Raw genomic sequence first — 18,174 nt, 5'->3', positions numbered from 1 at the left:
CTCTTTGGATGATAATATAATATAAACACAATGTAGTCATTTTGTTGTTCTTTACCCACTGTGGCCAATACAGGAAATTTCAGGTTGGTTCTTGTGTCCTTTTGACATGCCCCTCATCCTTGTGTTTGTATGTCTTGGGCACTTACTTTGTAGCATTACAAGAAGAAGTTTCATGTCTATTTTCTTTCCCACCCTTAGAATAAGCCATTTCTGCAAGGGGCTCTGTTTTTTTTTATTGGAGAATTATAATAGAAGCCAAGATCTGGGAACTGGGAATAACTGTATTTAATTTTAATCCTTTATTTTTTCAAAAATATGTTTATTAGTACATGTTTGCAGTACATAATGATTATATTCATCACGGGGGTGTTGGTACACGTACATAACACATCTTAATTTCCTTTTTACTTCCCCTTGCCCTCATATCCCTCCCCCTTCTCCATCTCTAGGTCTTCTTCCCATTCATAGAGGATGTATCGCCCTATCTTGTATTATTTATTTTTTATTTTGCTCTTTAAATTATTTGTACTTTGGGTTTCTCATATAAGAGAAACCATGCAATATTTGTGTTTATGTGTCTGATTCTTTTCAGAGTTCAATTTAATTTTAATCTTAATTTAAATAGCCACATGTGGCTAACAACTACTATACAGGACAGCACAGCTCTCTATCCTAACTGCCATCACCTCAAACTCAAAATACTGGACTCTGTGCACCCATGTGAGTTTCATCCCTTTAGGAAGTGTGTTAGTTTGGTTATATGACAAAGATTCCCTTACCCAATAATGAAGCAAGAAACAGCAGTCCCCAAGAAGGCATAGGCCAGAATAGATCCAAGATTTCTGAAAAAGTGTCTCTGAATAAAACAAACAACAAAGAAAAACAGGAATTACACTGTGATTTTTAATGGTAAACATAAGTAATAATGACAGAAGTTACTCTTGATTAATGCCATTTGGCCTTAAATATCATGGTTTAAAAATACTCTCTGTGTTGCTAATCACTGAGCAGGCAAGGGCTGGTAAATTTTCAGACAAAACTACTGTGGTTGATATTAAGTTACATGGAATTAAATGGAGAAGGGGAGAGGGAGAGGGAAGGAGGGAGGGGGAGAAAGGGACAGGTAGAGGGAGAGGGAGAGGAAGACAGAAACACTAATCATATTTATAGATTTAACCCAAACCATTTTTACTGTATGATTCAGCTAGTCCCTTCCAGTTCTGATGGTACTTTCAAAGAACATTATAGATAGAAGTGAGAAAGTGTCATCCAAAGACCTTTCTGTTTAATTTGATAGCACAAAATAGAGTCCTAAAAGCCTGTTCATGGGACCTGAACATTTCCTTATATTAATCTGGATTAATCTTTGGAGCCTGGAAAAGAGGGACAATAGAGATGGAAGAGAAATGAGAATATGTAAAGTTCCATTTAAGATGGAATATATAAACATATATAGAAAGAAACTCATACCAATATAAGATCTAGAAATTACTCAGAGGTGGCAAAACTATAATCTTTTCAATACTTCTGCACATTCATTGGTTACCTTAAAAAATACACACGCACACACACACACACACACACACACACAAGAATTTCCTTCTTACAAGTCTTTAAGCCCATGGGATACTCTGACTGTGAGAAAAGCAGTTATGCTTTTCCTTGAAAATCATAAGCCATGGTTCTTATTTCTCAAGGCAAAATCTGTTCTCATTTGACGATCAGAACTATTTAACAACAGAAAAAAAGACAAACAAAATCTCCCAAGCATCCTAATTTAGCAAGGGTCAGGAATATTTTACCTAGAATATTTCAAAAGGCAGCAGGGCCCCAGTGTGCTAGCTGAGTAACACCAGGGAAAGACAAGGCACAGGAAGAAGAAGTCAGCCTGCATCACACAGCCACCACAAAACAGGACCAGACAAAGGCATTTTCTGGCCTGCATCACAGATGGAGAGCTAGAGCTCTCAGCTTCAGCCTTCCCCAATGCCTGCCCCAGTCTGAGGCTGCAAAGTAGATGTCAAGACATGTCCAATACCCTAAGTCACCTGCTAAAAAACGAATACTTCAAGGCCTTGCCATGTCAACAGTCACCAAAGGAGAGTGCTGCCTATACATATTATGGACACACTATGTTTCACTTTTAAATCATTGTCCCCAGTCATTTTTTAAAATAATGCATTTATATGCTAAAATTTTATAAAAGATGATTACATTTTAATAAATCAACAACTGTAAACCCACTTCCCTCTTAAAAAGTGTTAACAGTGCATCAAGGACAAGACATGAGACCAATGACATTAACATGAAGTATCCAGGAACAAATTTCAATCCCAGATGTGCTTCTTTTGCCATTCAGCTTGCTTTTGGATAACCATCCCTGTGATTAGTATGAATATGTATTAAAGTAAATTCATAGTCATGATACTAGCCAAAGCACAAAATCAGAAATGTAAATCTACTAGCAAAACTACATTCATAATATATTCTAGAATCACAAGCACATAAATTACCCATCCCCCATTCATATTTGCTGATATGAACTGAAATTTTACTATACCTTGAAAAGATATACCACTTATTTGACACTACATCTACTACTTAAATGTACACTTCATAGTTCACAAAGTACTTTCACATATATTACCCCATCCAATTCTCACAATACCTCCAGTATGAAGCTATTGTTTATACCATCTTACACAAGAGAAATTTAAGACTCGAAGAGATGACATGAGTTGCCTGAAGTTACATACCCACCAAAACACAGCTCCAGAACTGAAAAGTTAGTCTGAATCCCAGTGCATTGCTCTCTCATTACATAAGCCTCCCTGCTGCCCAGCTTTTTAATCCTACCATTTCCCTTTAGGGATGAAAGAACAGGGGGTGTCCAGTGAAATGCTAGGTCTATCATTCTATGCTTATTTGGCTACAATACAACCAGGTCTGCTGCAGAGTCTCCCCTACTCCTTACTCCCAGGTACTGAATGGTAATAAGAGACAAAAGGAGATGATGGTATGATCCTAAAAAGCCTTCAAGAATCTAGGCCTATGACAGACCAGAACTAGTAAGATTTGCTTTTGGTGAAAATCCCCTTGATAGTCCAATTCCTGGTGTACCATGATCACCCTTACATTTCTACTCCTTGGAACACCCTATCCTCTCCCACTCCTCACTGCCAAGTTTTCACATTTTAGTGTGTTTAGGTGTGTGTGTTTGTGTGTGTTTACTGGGGAAGTTCACCAAAAAATGAAGGCTTCTATAGATGAATTCTTTCCTAGCTGATTCCTTGTATTCAAACCATGACAGCACAAAATCAAAGCTAATTCCAATGGTAACTATTTCAAATCAGAAAAAAGGTCCATGTCTGCACTGAGGACTATACGTACATAGGTCATATGTTCTGCATGTACCTGTTTACATACCACCAGTTAAATAGTGAAATACTTATTACACATTTAACTGACAATATGTTTAATCAGACATAGCAACCACAGTAAGAACCAACTATTTCAGTGCTTTTATAAGGACTATTTAACCCAAAAGACTAGCATGTCAAGAACAGCTTAAATTGGGAACTAGCAAAGCCTGTTATTTGTTTTTCTTTTAAGAAAATAGGACTGATGAAGGGAAGACTGTGCAAACATGATATTTTTTCAGCTATTAAAGTGGCTTTCACAACCCATAATTTGATTTCATTTAAGGTAATTATGTTTGATTATAAATGGAGATTAGTTGTTTAAAATGCCAAATTATTCATCATTCATTTTGGTCTGAAAAAAGTTCCCAAATTCTCCATTTAGGTAAATAAATACATTTATTTAGACTCATAATAACCATCTCCTATGTATCTCGTGTCAATAAATGACATATAGGTTCAGATGATTTTGGCAACCCCATAGGCGAGTCAGGAACATTGTATGGTTTATTTTTGAAGAACACCTAAGTCCAGAGACAGTATAATGGTGGGCCCTGGAATCAAAGAAGGCATAACCTTGACTCAGTCCTACACCATCTACATAACCTTACTTGCACCATTAATCTTTCTAAGTTTGGTTTTATCATCAGTGAAATACAGGACACTCTTTACAAGTCAAGTGAGTGTACAAATGTGTGTTGGGCTGGTGTGCAAAAATGCACAGTCTCCTACTCCAAAAGTATCCATCATGGAGACAAGATTTCTATTCCATCCCTCTACCTGTGACACTCCCACTCTGCAGTTGATGCAGTGAGGGGTCACTTTAACTATGAAAAGGGAAACTGGGTTGACTCTGACTTGCAGTTTTGACCCTCTACATGGTAGGGGATCATACTTTCTCCTCTAACCTCTATGCTGTGAGCAAAAGAAGCAGCCTTTGGTAGCCCCAGTGATTTCTAGGATCTCTCCACTTCAGCCTCCATACCTAATACTATGACCAACCTGATGACTAAAGGACATCTGTCTTCAATTGATGAATGGGTTGTAAGGAGCCCCATTACTAAAGGCTACACTACATACTGTGACACAGGCTTACCAGGGATGCTGGATCATGAATTTACCATTTAATCACGAAGTAACTGCTTTTGTCTGTTTTCAGTATACTGGAAACCTGACAGAGAGGCAGTATGAGCTAATAGCCAAACACTATCACTTTCTTAGAATTTATGTGAGTATTAGAAAATATATATATAAAACAAATAAGTAAGTATATATAAAGTTCCTATACATACTTGATGCTCTATATAACTATATTTATGTTGGATGGAAACAGTTGTAAAACTTTCTGAAAACTGGAGTGGCTTTGACAGAAAAACCAGTTTGATGGGCAGGCCCTCTCATAAAACGATTTAAGAAGTGTTCCTTCCTCTTTTTGAAAGAATTTGTGTAGGACTGGTATTATTTCTTCTTTAAATGCTTGATATAATTCACCAGTGAAGCCATTTGGGCTAGTGAGGAGGTTTTTAATTCAAAATTCATTTTTAAAAATTAGCATAGGGCTGTTCAAGTTTTCTGTCTTGGGTCAGTTTTGGTAATTTGTATTTTTCAAGGAATTTGTCTATTTCACCTAAGTTGTCAAATTTACAGGCAGAAATTTGTTCATAGTATTCCCTCATAATCCTTTTCATGTCTGAAGTATCTGCAATGATGTCCCCTCTTTTATTCCTGATACAGGTAATTTGTTTCTTTCCTCGTTTTTCCCAATTGAGTTAGAGTTTATCACCTTGGAAGGCCTTCCCTAGTTCCTAAAGATACTGTTGAGTTTTAGATTTCTCTTCTCTAGAATCACTGAAAAGGTTGTCTTAGTTCTCATTCAGAGAGAGAGCTGAAATAAGATTCATGGCTGTTATCTCTGGAAAGCCTTTTTGGAAAGCTAATTTTCACAAAATATCCCCACAGTGGGAGAGAAAGGGAGTTGCCCACACTGTGTAACAGTGTTTGTTTGGTATTTTAAATAACTAGAAGTGTAAGCCTAATGTTACTGTCAAGCAAGCATAATGACCTCAATGATAAGGATAGTTAAGTTTCTTAAAACTTTTTTATTTTGGGATAAACATATACTCACTGAAGTTGCAAAGACAGTAAAAGAGGTCTTCTATACCCATCACCTAGCTTCCTTCACTGGTTATATGTTATATTAACTATAGGAAAGTTTCAAAACCAAGAAAATGGCGTTGGGACAATTGTGTGGATAGTTAAATGTTATTTTATCACACGTGCAGATTTCCTATTAGTACAATTAAGACACAGAACTGAGTTGGTGATGTGGCTCAGGGGTATGTCTCAATAGTTTGTTCTACTATGTGGCTGAGTACTATTTATAGTATGGATGTACCACAGTTCTTTTAACCATTCACCTACTATTGGACATTTTGGTTACTTCTCCAGTTTTTGTCTATTACAAATGAGGTAGTATGAACAATTGGGTATACAGGTTTTTGTGTGAATATAAGTTTCCATTTCTCTGAGATAAATCTGTAGTAGTGAAATTATTGGGTCCTATGGCAATCTCAACTTTAGTTTTATAAGAAACTGCCACTTTGTTTCCCAAAGTGGCTGTACCACATTACCTTCCCCCTGGAGGTATAGAAGAGTTCTAGCTTTTTAAAACAGAAATGAATCACTGACGATGAGTCACCTATAGTCTCTGAATGGGTGAGGAAAACAATAATTAGCAATCTCAGAGAAGAAAAAACTAGTAAACTCTGCAGGTAAATTAACACAGAGATATTCATATGTCTTAGGAAATTACTGGCAAAACCCTCTTACCTTCTTTAAACTGTATCCAGCATGGAAAATAATTGGAGGTAACAAAATGTTGAAAAACACCTCTGGGTCAAATGTTACCTAAAAGTTTAAAAAGAAAAAAGCCAATTTTTAGTATGATGCTATAATATGTCCTTAATATTGGAAGCCACTGGATAAAACTTAAATATCTGCAGCAAATAAAACCAATGTGACAAATCACAGACTCAGTCCAGAAGAGAAGCCATAATTTCCCTGTAGAATGACATGTTCTTCTCCTTACATTACTTCTGATTTATGATCTCGGTGTGGTGGTTTAATCCATATTAAGACACAACAGTTCAGTGCAATTTTGAGAACTCACAGAAAGGTACTAACCAATGTTTTCAAATAAGAAATAAAAACATCTTGATTTTTATCACACCTTTATAAAAGCTTAACTGCAACAAAATGCTGTCATGATTCTTTATTAACTTTCTGGATTCTCTCACATAATCTTTTATAGACATAATTCTGAATTTGAGTGCCTTCTAAGTGAGCAGTATTCTTTAGTTTTGTTTTTGGTACCGGGAATCGAACTTGGGACCTTGGGCTTGTGAGGCAGGCACCAGAACCACTGACCTAAATCTCCGGCCCGAGCAGTATTCTTGATACTTGATGTGGCCTAGATCAAAGTTGTCAGTAAGTCTAGTGGATTTGTGAATGTCACTATAAATTCAGTAACTCTAAAGAAACTGAAATCATCTATAGGGTTGATATAAGGAAATCACTCTGAAACTTCTAGACAGCAAAGTCTTATCACATTCAGAAAGAGAATTAAGCGTTCTATAAACACACTAATCTTTTTTAAACAAATTTGTTCATGTGGGTAGACTAACTGGCTTTTATTTCAATTAATTATCTTAAATCTCCATTCTAATTATTAAAAGTTAGTTTTCTTTGGAAATTTGAGGTGTTAATCAGCCTAATTAAAAAAGAATGGTTCTTGGGCTGGGGATTTAGCTCAGTGGTTCCACCACCTGCCTCCCAAGCACAAGGTCCCAAGTTCAATCCCTGGTACCAAAAAAAAAAGAATGGTTCTTTCAAATTATGCTTTATTCTATCTTCTTGCTAAAGATAAGAGTAGCCTGAACAGCAGGGAATGTCAGAATGAGTAGGGCCCTTGGACCTCCAATTAGTTAAAGTGAACTAAAAATAAGTAACTAAGGGGGAGTATGGGGACCCAGAGTCAGAGAAATTAAAAAAGTACAAAGGGTTGGTCAGTATGTATGAGACTAGGTGAGCTGTGTTTGTTGGCTGGTAATTATCAGTTAGGATTCTGTCCTTCCATGTAATCTTAGAGACTGAAATCTTTACTCTTTTGATGGCTATGTACCTGATAATGTATTGGGATCATTTCATTTTTTCCCCCTACCCTACCCAATCCAATCTGAAGAATTCAAGCTGCCATTTCAAAATAGCCATTAGTGTGGTATTTACTCTGGCTATCTCTCACAATTGCATTTAATTTTACAATGTTTATGGAAATTCTATTCTTTCTTAGGAAGTGCTGGGAGTCCCAACAAGATGATCATATTTAATACTCCAAGTTGAGAATAAATTTCCTTAAGGATTAGTACATTCTAATAAAAGATATTTAATTTTTGTAACATTCTTTATACTCTACCTTTGCCTGCAGGTCTTCATATACATTAACCTTGTTCTATATTTTAAAAGGCTCCCCACAACCTGGATTTCCCAGACCACTCTACAGAAGCCTTGTTGCTGATAGGCCCTAGTCTATATGGCAATGGAATATATGTCAAGTAATACAGATCTTGTTTATCCTGGAAATCTCCCACATGAGGAGATATATAATCCTTTTTTTTTTGGTACAGGAATCGAACTCAGGGCCTTGCACTTGCCAGGCAGGTGCTGTGCTGCTGAGCTACATTCCCTGCCCCTATAATCCTTTTTCTTGTGGAACATTTTTGCTATTCCAACACCAAATTAAAAAACAATGTTTGGACTAAATTCTAAGTCAACAAGCCCTGCTTCCCTTGAAGGTTCATTAGGTCTTTGTCATTAATCATAATGAGAGTATGCATTCAAATATTATTTGTAGAATATGACAAAAGAACCATAAAGAACTAAGAACCGCACTTCTGAATACTAAATAAGCAAGCTAAAAGTGAAATCAATAATATTTTTAAAAAGAAATAATCTCATATCTAATCCATAACACGGAAAAGGGAAAAGAGTAAAAGAAGAGATGGTAGTTAGACAAATGAGGTGAGCGGAGACAGGCAAGTCCATTGCACAGTGATCCACATCAGCCACAGATCCTAACAAGCTTAAGAAGGTCACAAAGCTGAAAGGCTCAAATTAAAATCTACTTTCTTCTCATGATGGCCTAAAAGCTTCCTAGCAAAACTGAGAACCAGGAATGTCACGGATATTCCAGGAGTTTGGAAAGATTTCTCTCCACAAGGTCAAAACAGAGCCATGGAATCAACGACGATGCCATTGACAACGGTGTGCCAGCTTACCTTCCGCAGCATGTCATTCTGCTCTACACTGTTGACCTTCCCAGGGCTGATTTCTCCTTTCAGAGTGTATTCAAAGAACTTCCCACTGACATTCACTAATAAGGTGCTGAAGGCTCTGTCTTCTTGAGTACAGCTGAGTGACTTGTCATGGCCACTGGTGGCAGGAGTGCCATACCTCAAGATCACCCCAACGATGAGCCCTGAAATAGAACAAGAAAAAAAAAAAGACATCAGGCCTGTGGAAGGATAGAGTATAAAAATAAAGGCACTATTAATTTCGAAGATTATAAGATGCAAAGAAAATTGTAGAAGTCAGGTTGAGGCTGTGTATTTAGCATCAACTCTGCAGTCCTTCAGAAAGGGTTCAGCATCATCTATTCTTGTCTCATTTGAATCGCTCGGCCACCAGAAGGACAAGGTGGAAAGGTACCTTTGGTGATTATTATGGCATTCTGAATAGTTTTAACACATAATCATGTCTTATTTCTGGGGCTTTTGATGGAGGAAAATGGAATGATGAGAAGAGAAGTTTTTTCTGCATATGACAGCACAAGGAGGAGCTGCTGAGCCCTTGATTTTCCCCAGAAGCAACCCTTAAGCCAGTCCTACTGCCATCTGCTAGCAAGAACCAGGCGACTGGAATTTCTAGTTGCTATAAATGAAACTTGCTTTGCCACACACCAGGGCAGGAGGCGGTGCTTTCGCTTAGGTTACTTCAAGCACTGGGTATCACAGAGAAAGTAATTACACCCCTTGGGAAGCTAAATGCAGCAGTCATGATTAAATTTGAGCAGTCATGATTCAGGGCTGGAGAGCTGGCTTCTTGGGGCTGTGGCTATGAGACACCTAAGATAATCAGCTACAAGTCTTTAAGTCTCATTTCCTTCTTAGTAGGCTTTTCCAATTAGAGAAAAATAAAAACAGCAAAATTGTGCGTAAGCATTCAATTCCATGAATGAGGAAGGAGTGTCACTTCCCTGGTGCTGGACATGAGTCACATGTACTCAAGCAACAGTAACTGAAATGTGGAAGAAAAAATAAAAACCATAAATGACTACCAGACATGAGTATAATTCTTTCTTAGGAAAATTTCAGACTTTCTCTAAATTCAGTTCTTTGCTAGCAACATTAAAAGATAGAACAGTAAAAATGCTTTCCTATCTCATTGACTATTAATGGAGAAAATTACATCTGAAAAAGAAAACAATGTTTACATATTCTATGTGCTATAGTTTAGATCTTAAATGTCCCCCAAAGGCCCATGTGTTAAAAGGCTTGGACCCCAGCTTGGTGCTATTGGGAGACAGTGGAATCTTTTAAGAGATGGAGCCTCGTGGGAGCTCTTAGGTCACTGGAGGTGTGTTCTCTAAGAAGGTAATGACTCCAGCCCCTTCCTCTTCCTCTTTATCATCCTTGACCCTGAGGTGAACAGTTTCACTCCACCAAGTACTCCCACCATGATGTGCTGCCACGGCCCAAGCAATGGGGCCAACCAGTCAACAACTGAAGCCTCTAAAACTGTGAGCCATAATAAACCTTTCTTCTACTTTAGTTCATTATCTCAGGTATTTTGTTCAGTAACAACTGACTAAAACACTATACACAATGTTTTATAAGGTCACCAAGACATGAGAATTCATGAGACATTGAATAGAAAATCATATATAAAATCTAGAAAAATAGTTACTTAAGCCCAATGTGTCTGTGGTGCATTATTATCATTATCATAGACCTGTATTAACAGATACTTATACATTTTTACTTTTACAAAAATATCAAGTCTTACAGGCTTTACAAATTTTAAATGAGATTCTTAACAATCTCAACCTAACTAGATAAGAAACAATTTTTTAAAACTTTAAAGGTGTATGAGAAAAACTAGACTTTTTATAAAATTGTGTTTCTCATTATCAAAAAGAGATAGCTTTAGGGCCAGGGATTTAGCTCAGTGGTTCTGCTGCTTGCCTCGCACGCTCAAGGTCCTGAGTTCGATCCCCAGTACAAGAAAAAAAAAAAAAAAGAGAGACAGCTTTAGGGAAAAATAATAAAAATCACAAAATGCAGATGGTTCTAGTTGTCTTGGTGAGTGGAATAAAGGCAAACACTTATGGTCTTTAGTTTCAATCTTCTCTTCAGGTATTACTACTGGACTCTACATTCACTTTTTCCAGTTGGATGACAAAGCAAATGATCGCAAAGATGTCCAGCCAGTATTTATTCAGCCGCGTCCTGCTTGGCCTTGGGAGTGTACTTCCTAGCTGGTGCTCCCTTGGCCATCTCGTGGTTTAGGGATATCTGGGTGCCTGTTCTGGTAAATGAAGTAGTAAAGTACTTATACTGAAGTAGCTATTGGCCTTGGGTTTCATCTCTCTGATTTTCCTGATCATTTTTTTTTTCATTATTGCTTTAGGCAAGGAGAGGTCCTGCAGGCATGTGGGCTATATCTCCAATATATCATTGCTCTCATGGGTCCATCTGTTCTCTATCAACACTCCCTGCACAGGGAGGAAGGAACACTCTGGTAAATACCCACAGGGCCTCCGCATGGAGCAAGGGAGGGAGCATATCATTTATGTGCCACTGGGCCTGGTGTTCAGGGGTACTCTATGATCCCTTCTTTTTCCCATTCTCATTATTCTAGTCATTCTGCTGATGGCCACATGGAAGGCCCCTCCATCGCAGATAACATCATAATGGTTACTGTGTGCTGGAATATTTACTGCCTGGCACTGAAACTCCACCAGGGTCTGCAATCTTTATCGGCTATGCACTCTTTTCTCCTTCAACAACATCAAACTCAATAGACCCTCTATCCTCTATATTACAAAGGTGATTCTTAACAGCTATTCTTCTTTGCAGCAATCAGATGTATAAATACATCTAGCTTGGTGTCATTCCTGTTAATGAAACTATGTATTTTTACACTGAACAATTTTACTATTCCCAACTTTCATTGCAATGACCTTCCTATCCTCTTCCATGGGTTGCCACTCCCTCTGCCTCTGCCCACAGTGTTCTGCCTTGTTGCTCATGCTTGAGGTCAGGGTGATGATGACAGGAGCCAGCTGTGGCAACCACACTTCCTCCTGAGGCTGCTGGTGGAACTGGGGCACTCAGAGCTCTCTGGGCTTCACTCTTCCCTCCAGATGGAACTCCATAATGCTTTTTACTCTTAGTTCACTTCCTGGTTAGGCAGGTATTTTCTGATGACGTTTCACACTACAAAAGTGATTTCTGTGGCCCTTTAACATTCATCTCCAGAGTCTAGAGAAAGCTACCTGTCATATAACAGATAGTTTCATCATCAGGAAAGCAAAAAAAAAAAGTCATTTACAAAAACTATCTTTCTCCCCACCAAAACCTACTTCATATAACTTCATTTTTAGCAGAGCTAACAGAAATCATAGGATCCTAACAATAAATATTATAATAAAACAGAAGGTTTATATTTGCAAACAAATTCCTCAATTACAAGAAATGCTCTTGAAATCTCTTCCAGTTATCACCATGACCATATTTAGAAGCATTATAAGGTGGTAAGATTTTTTAAACTTATAAAACCTTTCCCTCTTTATTCTGGCCCCAATATGACCACATTAAGATGACAGACACTGAAGGTAATGCCCCTTTGTGGCTAAAACATGGCAACACAAAATATCACAGGAAAGATACAAGGTTAACACCATTTTGGTAGTTACAACCAAAAATCTACCAAGTCATAGGTTTACTGCTAACTCAAGGTATAGTTTAAATAACTTCCAAAACATTTAAAGTTCATATTTATTACCACTGTATTCCACTTCATAACATTAAGTTCATATTTAGCATTTCCCACTTGAAAGAACAAGATATGAGGACTGCAGGGAGGTATTTTGGTGAGAAAAAAATAGACTTGGAAAGAACATGAACAGCACATTTCACCTGCTGGATCTAAAGACATCCTCTGACTGGAAGCTATAAATAGGTTATCACTACAATGAATTGAAACATTCATGAGATTTGTAAATGCTCAGAAAGTTCAGTATTTACACATACACACACACACACAATCACAGATCACTGATTTGACCATATCAACAGCATAGTGTTCTAGATTATAAAGAGAAATAACCACATATGTGGGCCAGAAAGAGAAATAACTATGTATTTAGGCCAGAAAAAATAGCACGGGGGATGTCAGCTAATGAAGAGAGAATTACTGATATTGCAACCCATAAACTTTTATGAAAAGCAAATATGAATAAAATTTCTTAGACATTTGATGTGGCTAAAAACAAAATGATGAATTCAAAGGTGCAAAACTTCAAGACTATTTAAACTTCTGGGTATGCAAAAACTCACTTCACAACTATTAGCATATTGTGTTGATGGTATACAATTGCTAGCTTTTCTAATTTTTAAAAGACAACCGAAAACAAGAAAGGTCTATATACAGTTAATGTACGTGCCCATCCCAAAACTGGTAGTATGAGAAGAGAATACAATCATGAGCCACATGAGGCTTAAAAGTCCTAGAGGGTCATCAAAGAAACCAGCCCCCATTAGTCTAGTGCCAGTTTCCCTTCTGTTACTGAGGCTGGTAAGAGCACAGCTGAACAAGTGGACAGAGTGTGAGGTGTAATTCTAAACAGCCATCAACCAGCTACAATATGGACACATCTATATTAACAAGCCATTGTTGAGGAGGGAAACGGGTACACGGATGTACTGTTTTCCTTTAGTCAGACTTCTTCCTCTCTTATGTAAACTAATAAGGGTAGAATATCACCAGAAGAGTTTGGCCACGCTGTGAAATTATTTAGAGTACAGTAGAGGTTTGCGAGAGACCACAATACTGATTATGCCCAAAGCAGGCTATAAGCAGTGCAGGCTGTTAAGAGTTAACCCCACAATTGGCTTGTTTATAGAATTGAGTCTGGCTGAAGCCTACGTACCAAGGTCAGAGTAACTTGCACCCAAATTCCGTTCCCACAAAACCTTCTTATTAGAAAGACAATGTTTTAATTATAACCATATATTTTGTCTATTCTGTTCCTAATTCAAGAATGCTCTGTCTTGTCTTCTACAAGCCTTGCTTACATTAATTTCCATAGAAACCGCATGACTGCACATCCTTACACATAGTACTGCCCTCGCATGCAGCTTGCCTTTACCCCACTTGATTACTAATAAAAATCAGTGGCTTGGACTAGCCAGTACCTTTGTTGGTTCCACCGGCACTGGTCGTCCTGGCAACCTGCTTTCTGTCTCTCTTAGTTCTGTCTTTTAGCTTTTTTCATCAGGCTTGCATCATACACTGGGCAGGAGTCTAGAGCCTACTGCAGAGGTTTCCAGTAACGTTTCAGGGGTCCCCAGTAATTGGCACCCAACGTGGGGCTTGAACCAACAACCCTGAGATTAAGAGTCCCATGCTCTATTGACTGAACTAGCCAAGTGCCAATTACTGGGTGAGGAACATTTGGCTATCATAAATAAAGCTGTCATTAAAAGGTTTTTATGTGAGCATATTTTCATTTCTTAATGGTAAATACCCACAGTGGGACTGCTGCATCATATAATAAGTATATATTTAACTTTAAAAAGAAACTATCAAGGCCTTTTGCAGAATAACTATACTACTGTGCAACACCCCCCACCACAGCAATGTATGAGAGTTCTAGTTGCTTCACATCCTCAACAGTTGGTGCTACCAGTATCTCTTATTTCAGCCATTCTAGTAAGTGTATAGTGGTATTTTTTCGTGCTTTTTAAAACTGTATTTTCCTAATGGTTGATAATTCTGGTATATGTGGTTATGTACTTACTGATCATCCTAATATCCTCTTTTGAGAAATGTTTCTTAAAGTCCTTTGCCCATTTTAAAAACTGGGTATTTTTATGATTATTCTTATTACATACACAACATGCAGATCCTTTTCAGATATATGATTTGCATGTTTTCTCCTAGTCTCTGGCTTGTCCTTGCAGTTTCTTGACAGTATCTTTGGCAAAGCCAAAGTTTTTAATCCTGATGAAGTCCACTTCATTTTCTTTTACAGCTTGTAGTTTTGTCACATCTAAAAAACAGTTGTGTAACCCAAGTTGTGAATATTTGTTTTTATATTTTCTAAGTGTTTTGTAGTCTTGGCTCTTTCATGTAGGCCTCAGTTACAATTTGAGTTAATTTTGTTTAGCATGGCCTCAGGTTAGGGTCCAAATTAGTCCATTTGCATTTGGATATTCAATTGTCCTAGAACCATTTGTTGAAAAAACTATCCTTTCTCCAGTGAATTCACTTAATATCTTTGTTTAAAATCACCTCACCATAAACATAAGAGTTTATTTCTAGAGATCATGGGAGAAATGGGAATTGTGGCCAGCACAGGCTATTCTACTTGCCAAGAACCAGTCTTCCACAACATAAGTCTGGTGAGGATGGGTGCAGCCTTTAGCCTAAGTGCTATCGACACCCACCATTCTTACCAAGATCCAGTAGACTTTCTTTTAAAAAATGCTCCCACCAAAAAAGAACCCGGAAAATTGCTCCCTAATTTGTTATTTGACAACCGATCTATTTCAATAGACTTTAGATTGTTATTTTTGACAGTTCTGTCCAGTTTTATTGCTATATTGTATGGAGAGGATTTGTTGAGCTCCCTCTCACATGACCATTTTGGAAGTCCTGCCATAAGTCATCCACCCTTACCACATGCATGAGCATGAGCAACAGAATTCCTCCATGCTTGTTATTTTGCCATGCCTTATGCCATTTTTACCTGAAAAATGTTTGTTTTTATATATTGTAGCAAATTCATCTTAACGCATTATATGTTATTTTATACCAATTTCACTGATATGTTTATTTTGCCTGGTACTAACTAGGTAGCACAAATGAGAAGAATTTGGTGCGTTCAGTGACAGAAGTTGTGGGTATGTAACTTCACTTTCCACTTAGCCACAATCCAGAGCAAGGTATCTCTCTGCTGTTCATTTCTAAAATTGGGCTTTTGTAAGTGTGGAATAAGAACATGCTGTGACAAAACCCCTTATAAACTGTCAAATGCTGCACAAATGCTACTTTTTATGAGTTCTTCAGAAGAGTCATTTTTCCTTGCATTATCTTGATTGCTACAAAACAGAGCATATCAGGGCTGAGAGATAAGGAAGAGAAATGATGTGTGGGCTGGAGCAAGGCAGGAAAAATACTCCTACAAAACTAGCTACACAACTCCCTCTCGTTGAAGTTATCCCTGTCCAGCAGAGGGACAGAATGCTATAACTTCCTTATCCGCCCCTCTAGCAGCTTCCTGGGTACCAATACAAATGAGCATTTGTACAACAATTTACACATAATAGCAATAAAACAAGATGGTCATATGATGTATCATGATGTGGTGCTGTAGTTTAGTAAACAAAAAGCAAACAACTTTACTATATCAATTTCCCAAAATAAATGAACAGACTGTTCTGTATATAAGAATTAAAAGATTACAAGAAACACATGTTTCATGAAGTCAATAATTTCACTATTGAAAATTTACATCTAAATGGGAAGTAAATAGCTGTCATATAATTAGGCTTAGCCTGATGTGAGAAACACAAGACATTGATTTTATTGCTCAATATCTCTAATGCATTCAGGTCACTTTAATTCAGGTGACCCGTACTGTATTATCAAGAACAATTTTTCAGAATTGCATAAGATTCAACACTGAACATGAACCAACCAACAGTAAAAGCTGAAGCCCATCACAAACAGAGCCACAGTCCTGCTTGTTTGTCCAAGAAGCCTTGCCCTTGTGTTCTCTACACACCTAAGATATGGCTGTGGTTGACCTATATTCAGTTTATGCAGATCTCACACCACTGTAAAATGCCACAGTCTGAAAGGAGAATACAAGCCCAACTACCCATCACATTTACAAAACACTCTATCCAATAGCAGGTCATACACTGCAGTATTCAGTCATCTAGGGAACCAGCTGAAATACAGGTGCCCAGGGTCTCCCACATGTAGGTCTGGCATGTGAATGAGGCACTTACATTTAAAGAAGTTCTACATCAGGTTCCACTATATACACAGAAATGAGAACTACTGATGTCCAAGTTTTTCAACATGAGAGTACAGTCATCCCTTGGTATCCACGAAGGACTGGTTCTAGGACTCCCCCTACAAATACCAAAATCTGAAGGTACTCAAGTTCCTTCTATAAATAGTAGCCCTAAAATGGAAACAACCCAAATGTCTATCAATTGATGAATGAATGAATAAGCAAAGTATGGTATATGAATATAATGGAAAAAGAAATGAGCAACGAATACATGCCACAACATGGATGAAACTAAAAGACTTTGTATGGAGTGCCTAAGTTGAGTGAAAGATGCCAGTCACGGAGATATCACACATTTTGTAACTCTATTTCTATTAAGTGTCTAAGCATATCTATAGAGAGAGAAAGTAGATCAGTGGTGGACAAGGGCTAAGCAGAGAAATGCTACTGGAAACAGTCTAAAACTGGATTATGGTCATAGTTGCACAATTTAATAATTTGACTAAATATCATTGAATTATATATTATATATGAGTATATTTATGCTATATAAATTATGTCAATAAAGTCATTTTTAAAAAGAATGAATGACAGAATGAACCTAGAGAACACATCTGTAATCCCCTCCAGTGCTAGTGTTTCATACTTTTCCACTGAGGTCTCTCAAAGGGAGAACTGAACTACTTACTGTAAGACCAGCAAAATGTATATTTTCTACTTCAAGGGCTAGCCAATGAATATCTGTGAGACAGTCAAACATGTTACACAAACCTAAATCCTTTAGGACCCTAGAAGAAACACAAAGAAACATACACATGATTCAGGAAGTGACAGCAGGTTAACAATACAGGTGGTACATTTACATGGACCCTTACTGTTATATTTTTCCAATGAGTAACACGGTTTAAGTGTCATTACCTCCAAGAGGCCCTCCCTGATTCCCTAGGCCAGGCTAGGTCCCAAGGTTTTGTACTCCCATTACAGCATGTGCTTCTTCTGTGATAAACACGTCACACTTTATTATAAGCATTTGTGTTTGCCTATCTGGCCCAACTTTCAGCTCCACTGGGGGCAGAGGGAAGTATCTACTGAATTCTCTGTAGCACATGCAAGTATCTGGCATACTCCGTGTTCAAAGCATATCTTCTGAGTAGCAATCATATTCAAATATACATATTAACATCGCTCACAGTGAAATACAGAATAAGAGCTGGTATCACAGGTTTGACATATAGAAACATTTTTGACTTTAGAAAAATTTCTTTGGATCTCATTTCTCCAACTTTAACATAAATAAAATGTCACCTAGAAAACAAATTTAAACAAAAAAATCTAATATTCTGCAATCACAAATGTCATCAAATGAAAATCTCATCTTTTACTCTCCTCCAA

The 18,174-nt window shown here is 37.5% G+C and overlaps 1 protein-coding gene across 1 annotated transcript in view; it reads right to left on the bottom strand.

The window, feature by feature from the left end:
• The window catches only part of Slc9a7 (solute carrier family 9 member A7), a 159,578-nt gene that overhangs the window by 71,091 nt on the left and 70,313 nt on the right, over positions 1 to 18,174 (bottom strand). Inside the window, exons 2-4 of the mRNA XM_004871554.3 lie at positions 8,753 to 8,952; positions 6,249 to 6,326; positions 780 to 856 (exon numbers count right to left, since the gene is read on the bottom strand). Of these exons, the coding sequence (XP_004871611.1) occupies positions 780 to 856; positions 6,249 to 6,326; positions 8,753 to 8,952 (355 nt within the window). The remainder of the gene's footprint in view (positions 1 to 779; positions 857 to 6,248; positions 6,327 to 8,752; positions 8,953 to 18,174) is intronic.

Source organism: Heterocephalus glaber, unplaced genomic scaffold (genome assembly GCF_053883595.1).
Source record: "Heterocephalus glaber isolate CG9 unplaced genomic scaffold, H.glaber_assembly_v1.0 deba00001547, whole genome shotgun sequence".
Lineage (NCBI taxonomy): Eukaryota > Metazoa > Chordata > Mammalia > Rodentia > Bathyergidae > Heterocephalus > Heterocephalus glaber.
The sequence above is the reverse complement of the archived record's forward strand: the minus strand, read 5'-3'. Positions and strand labels throughout refer to the sequence as shown.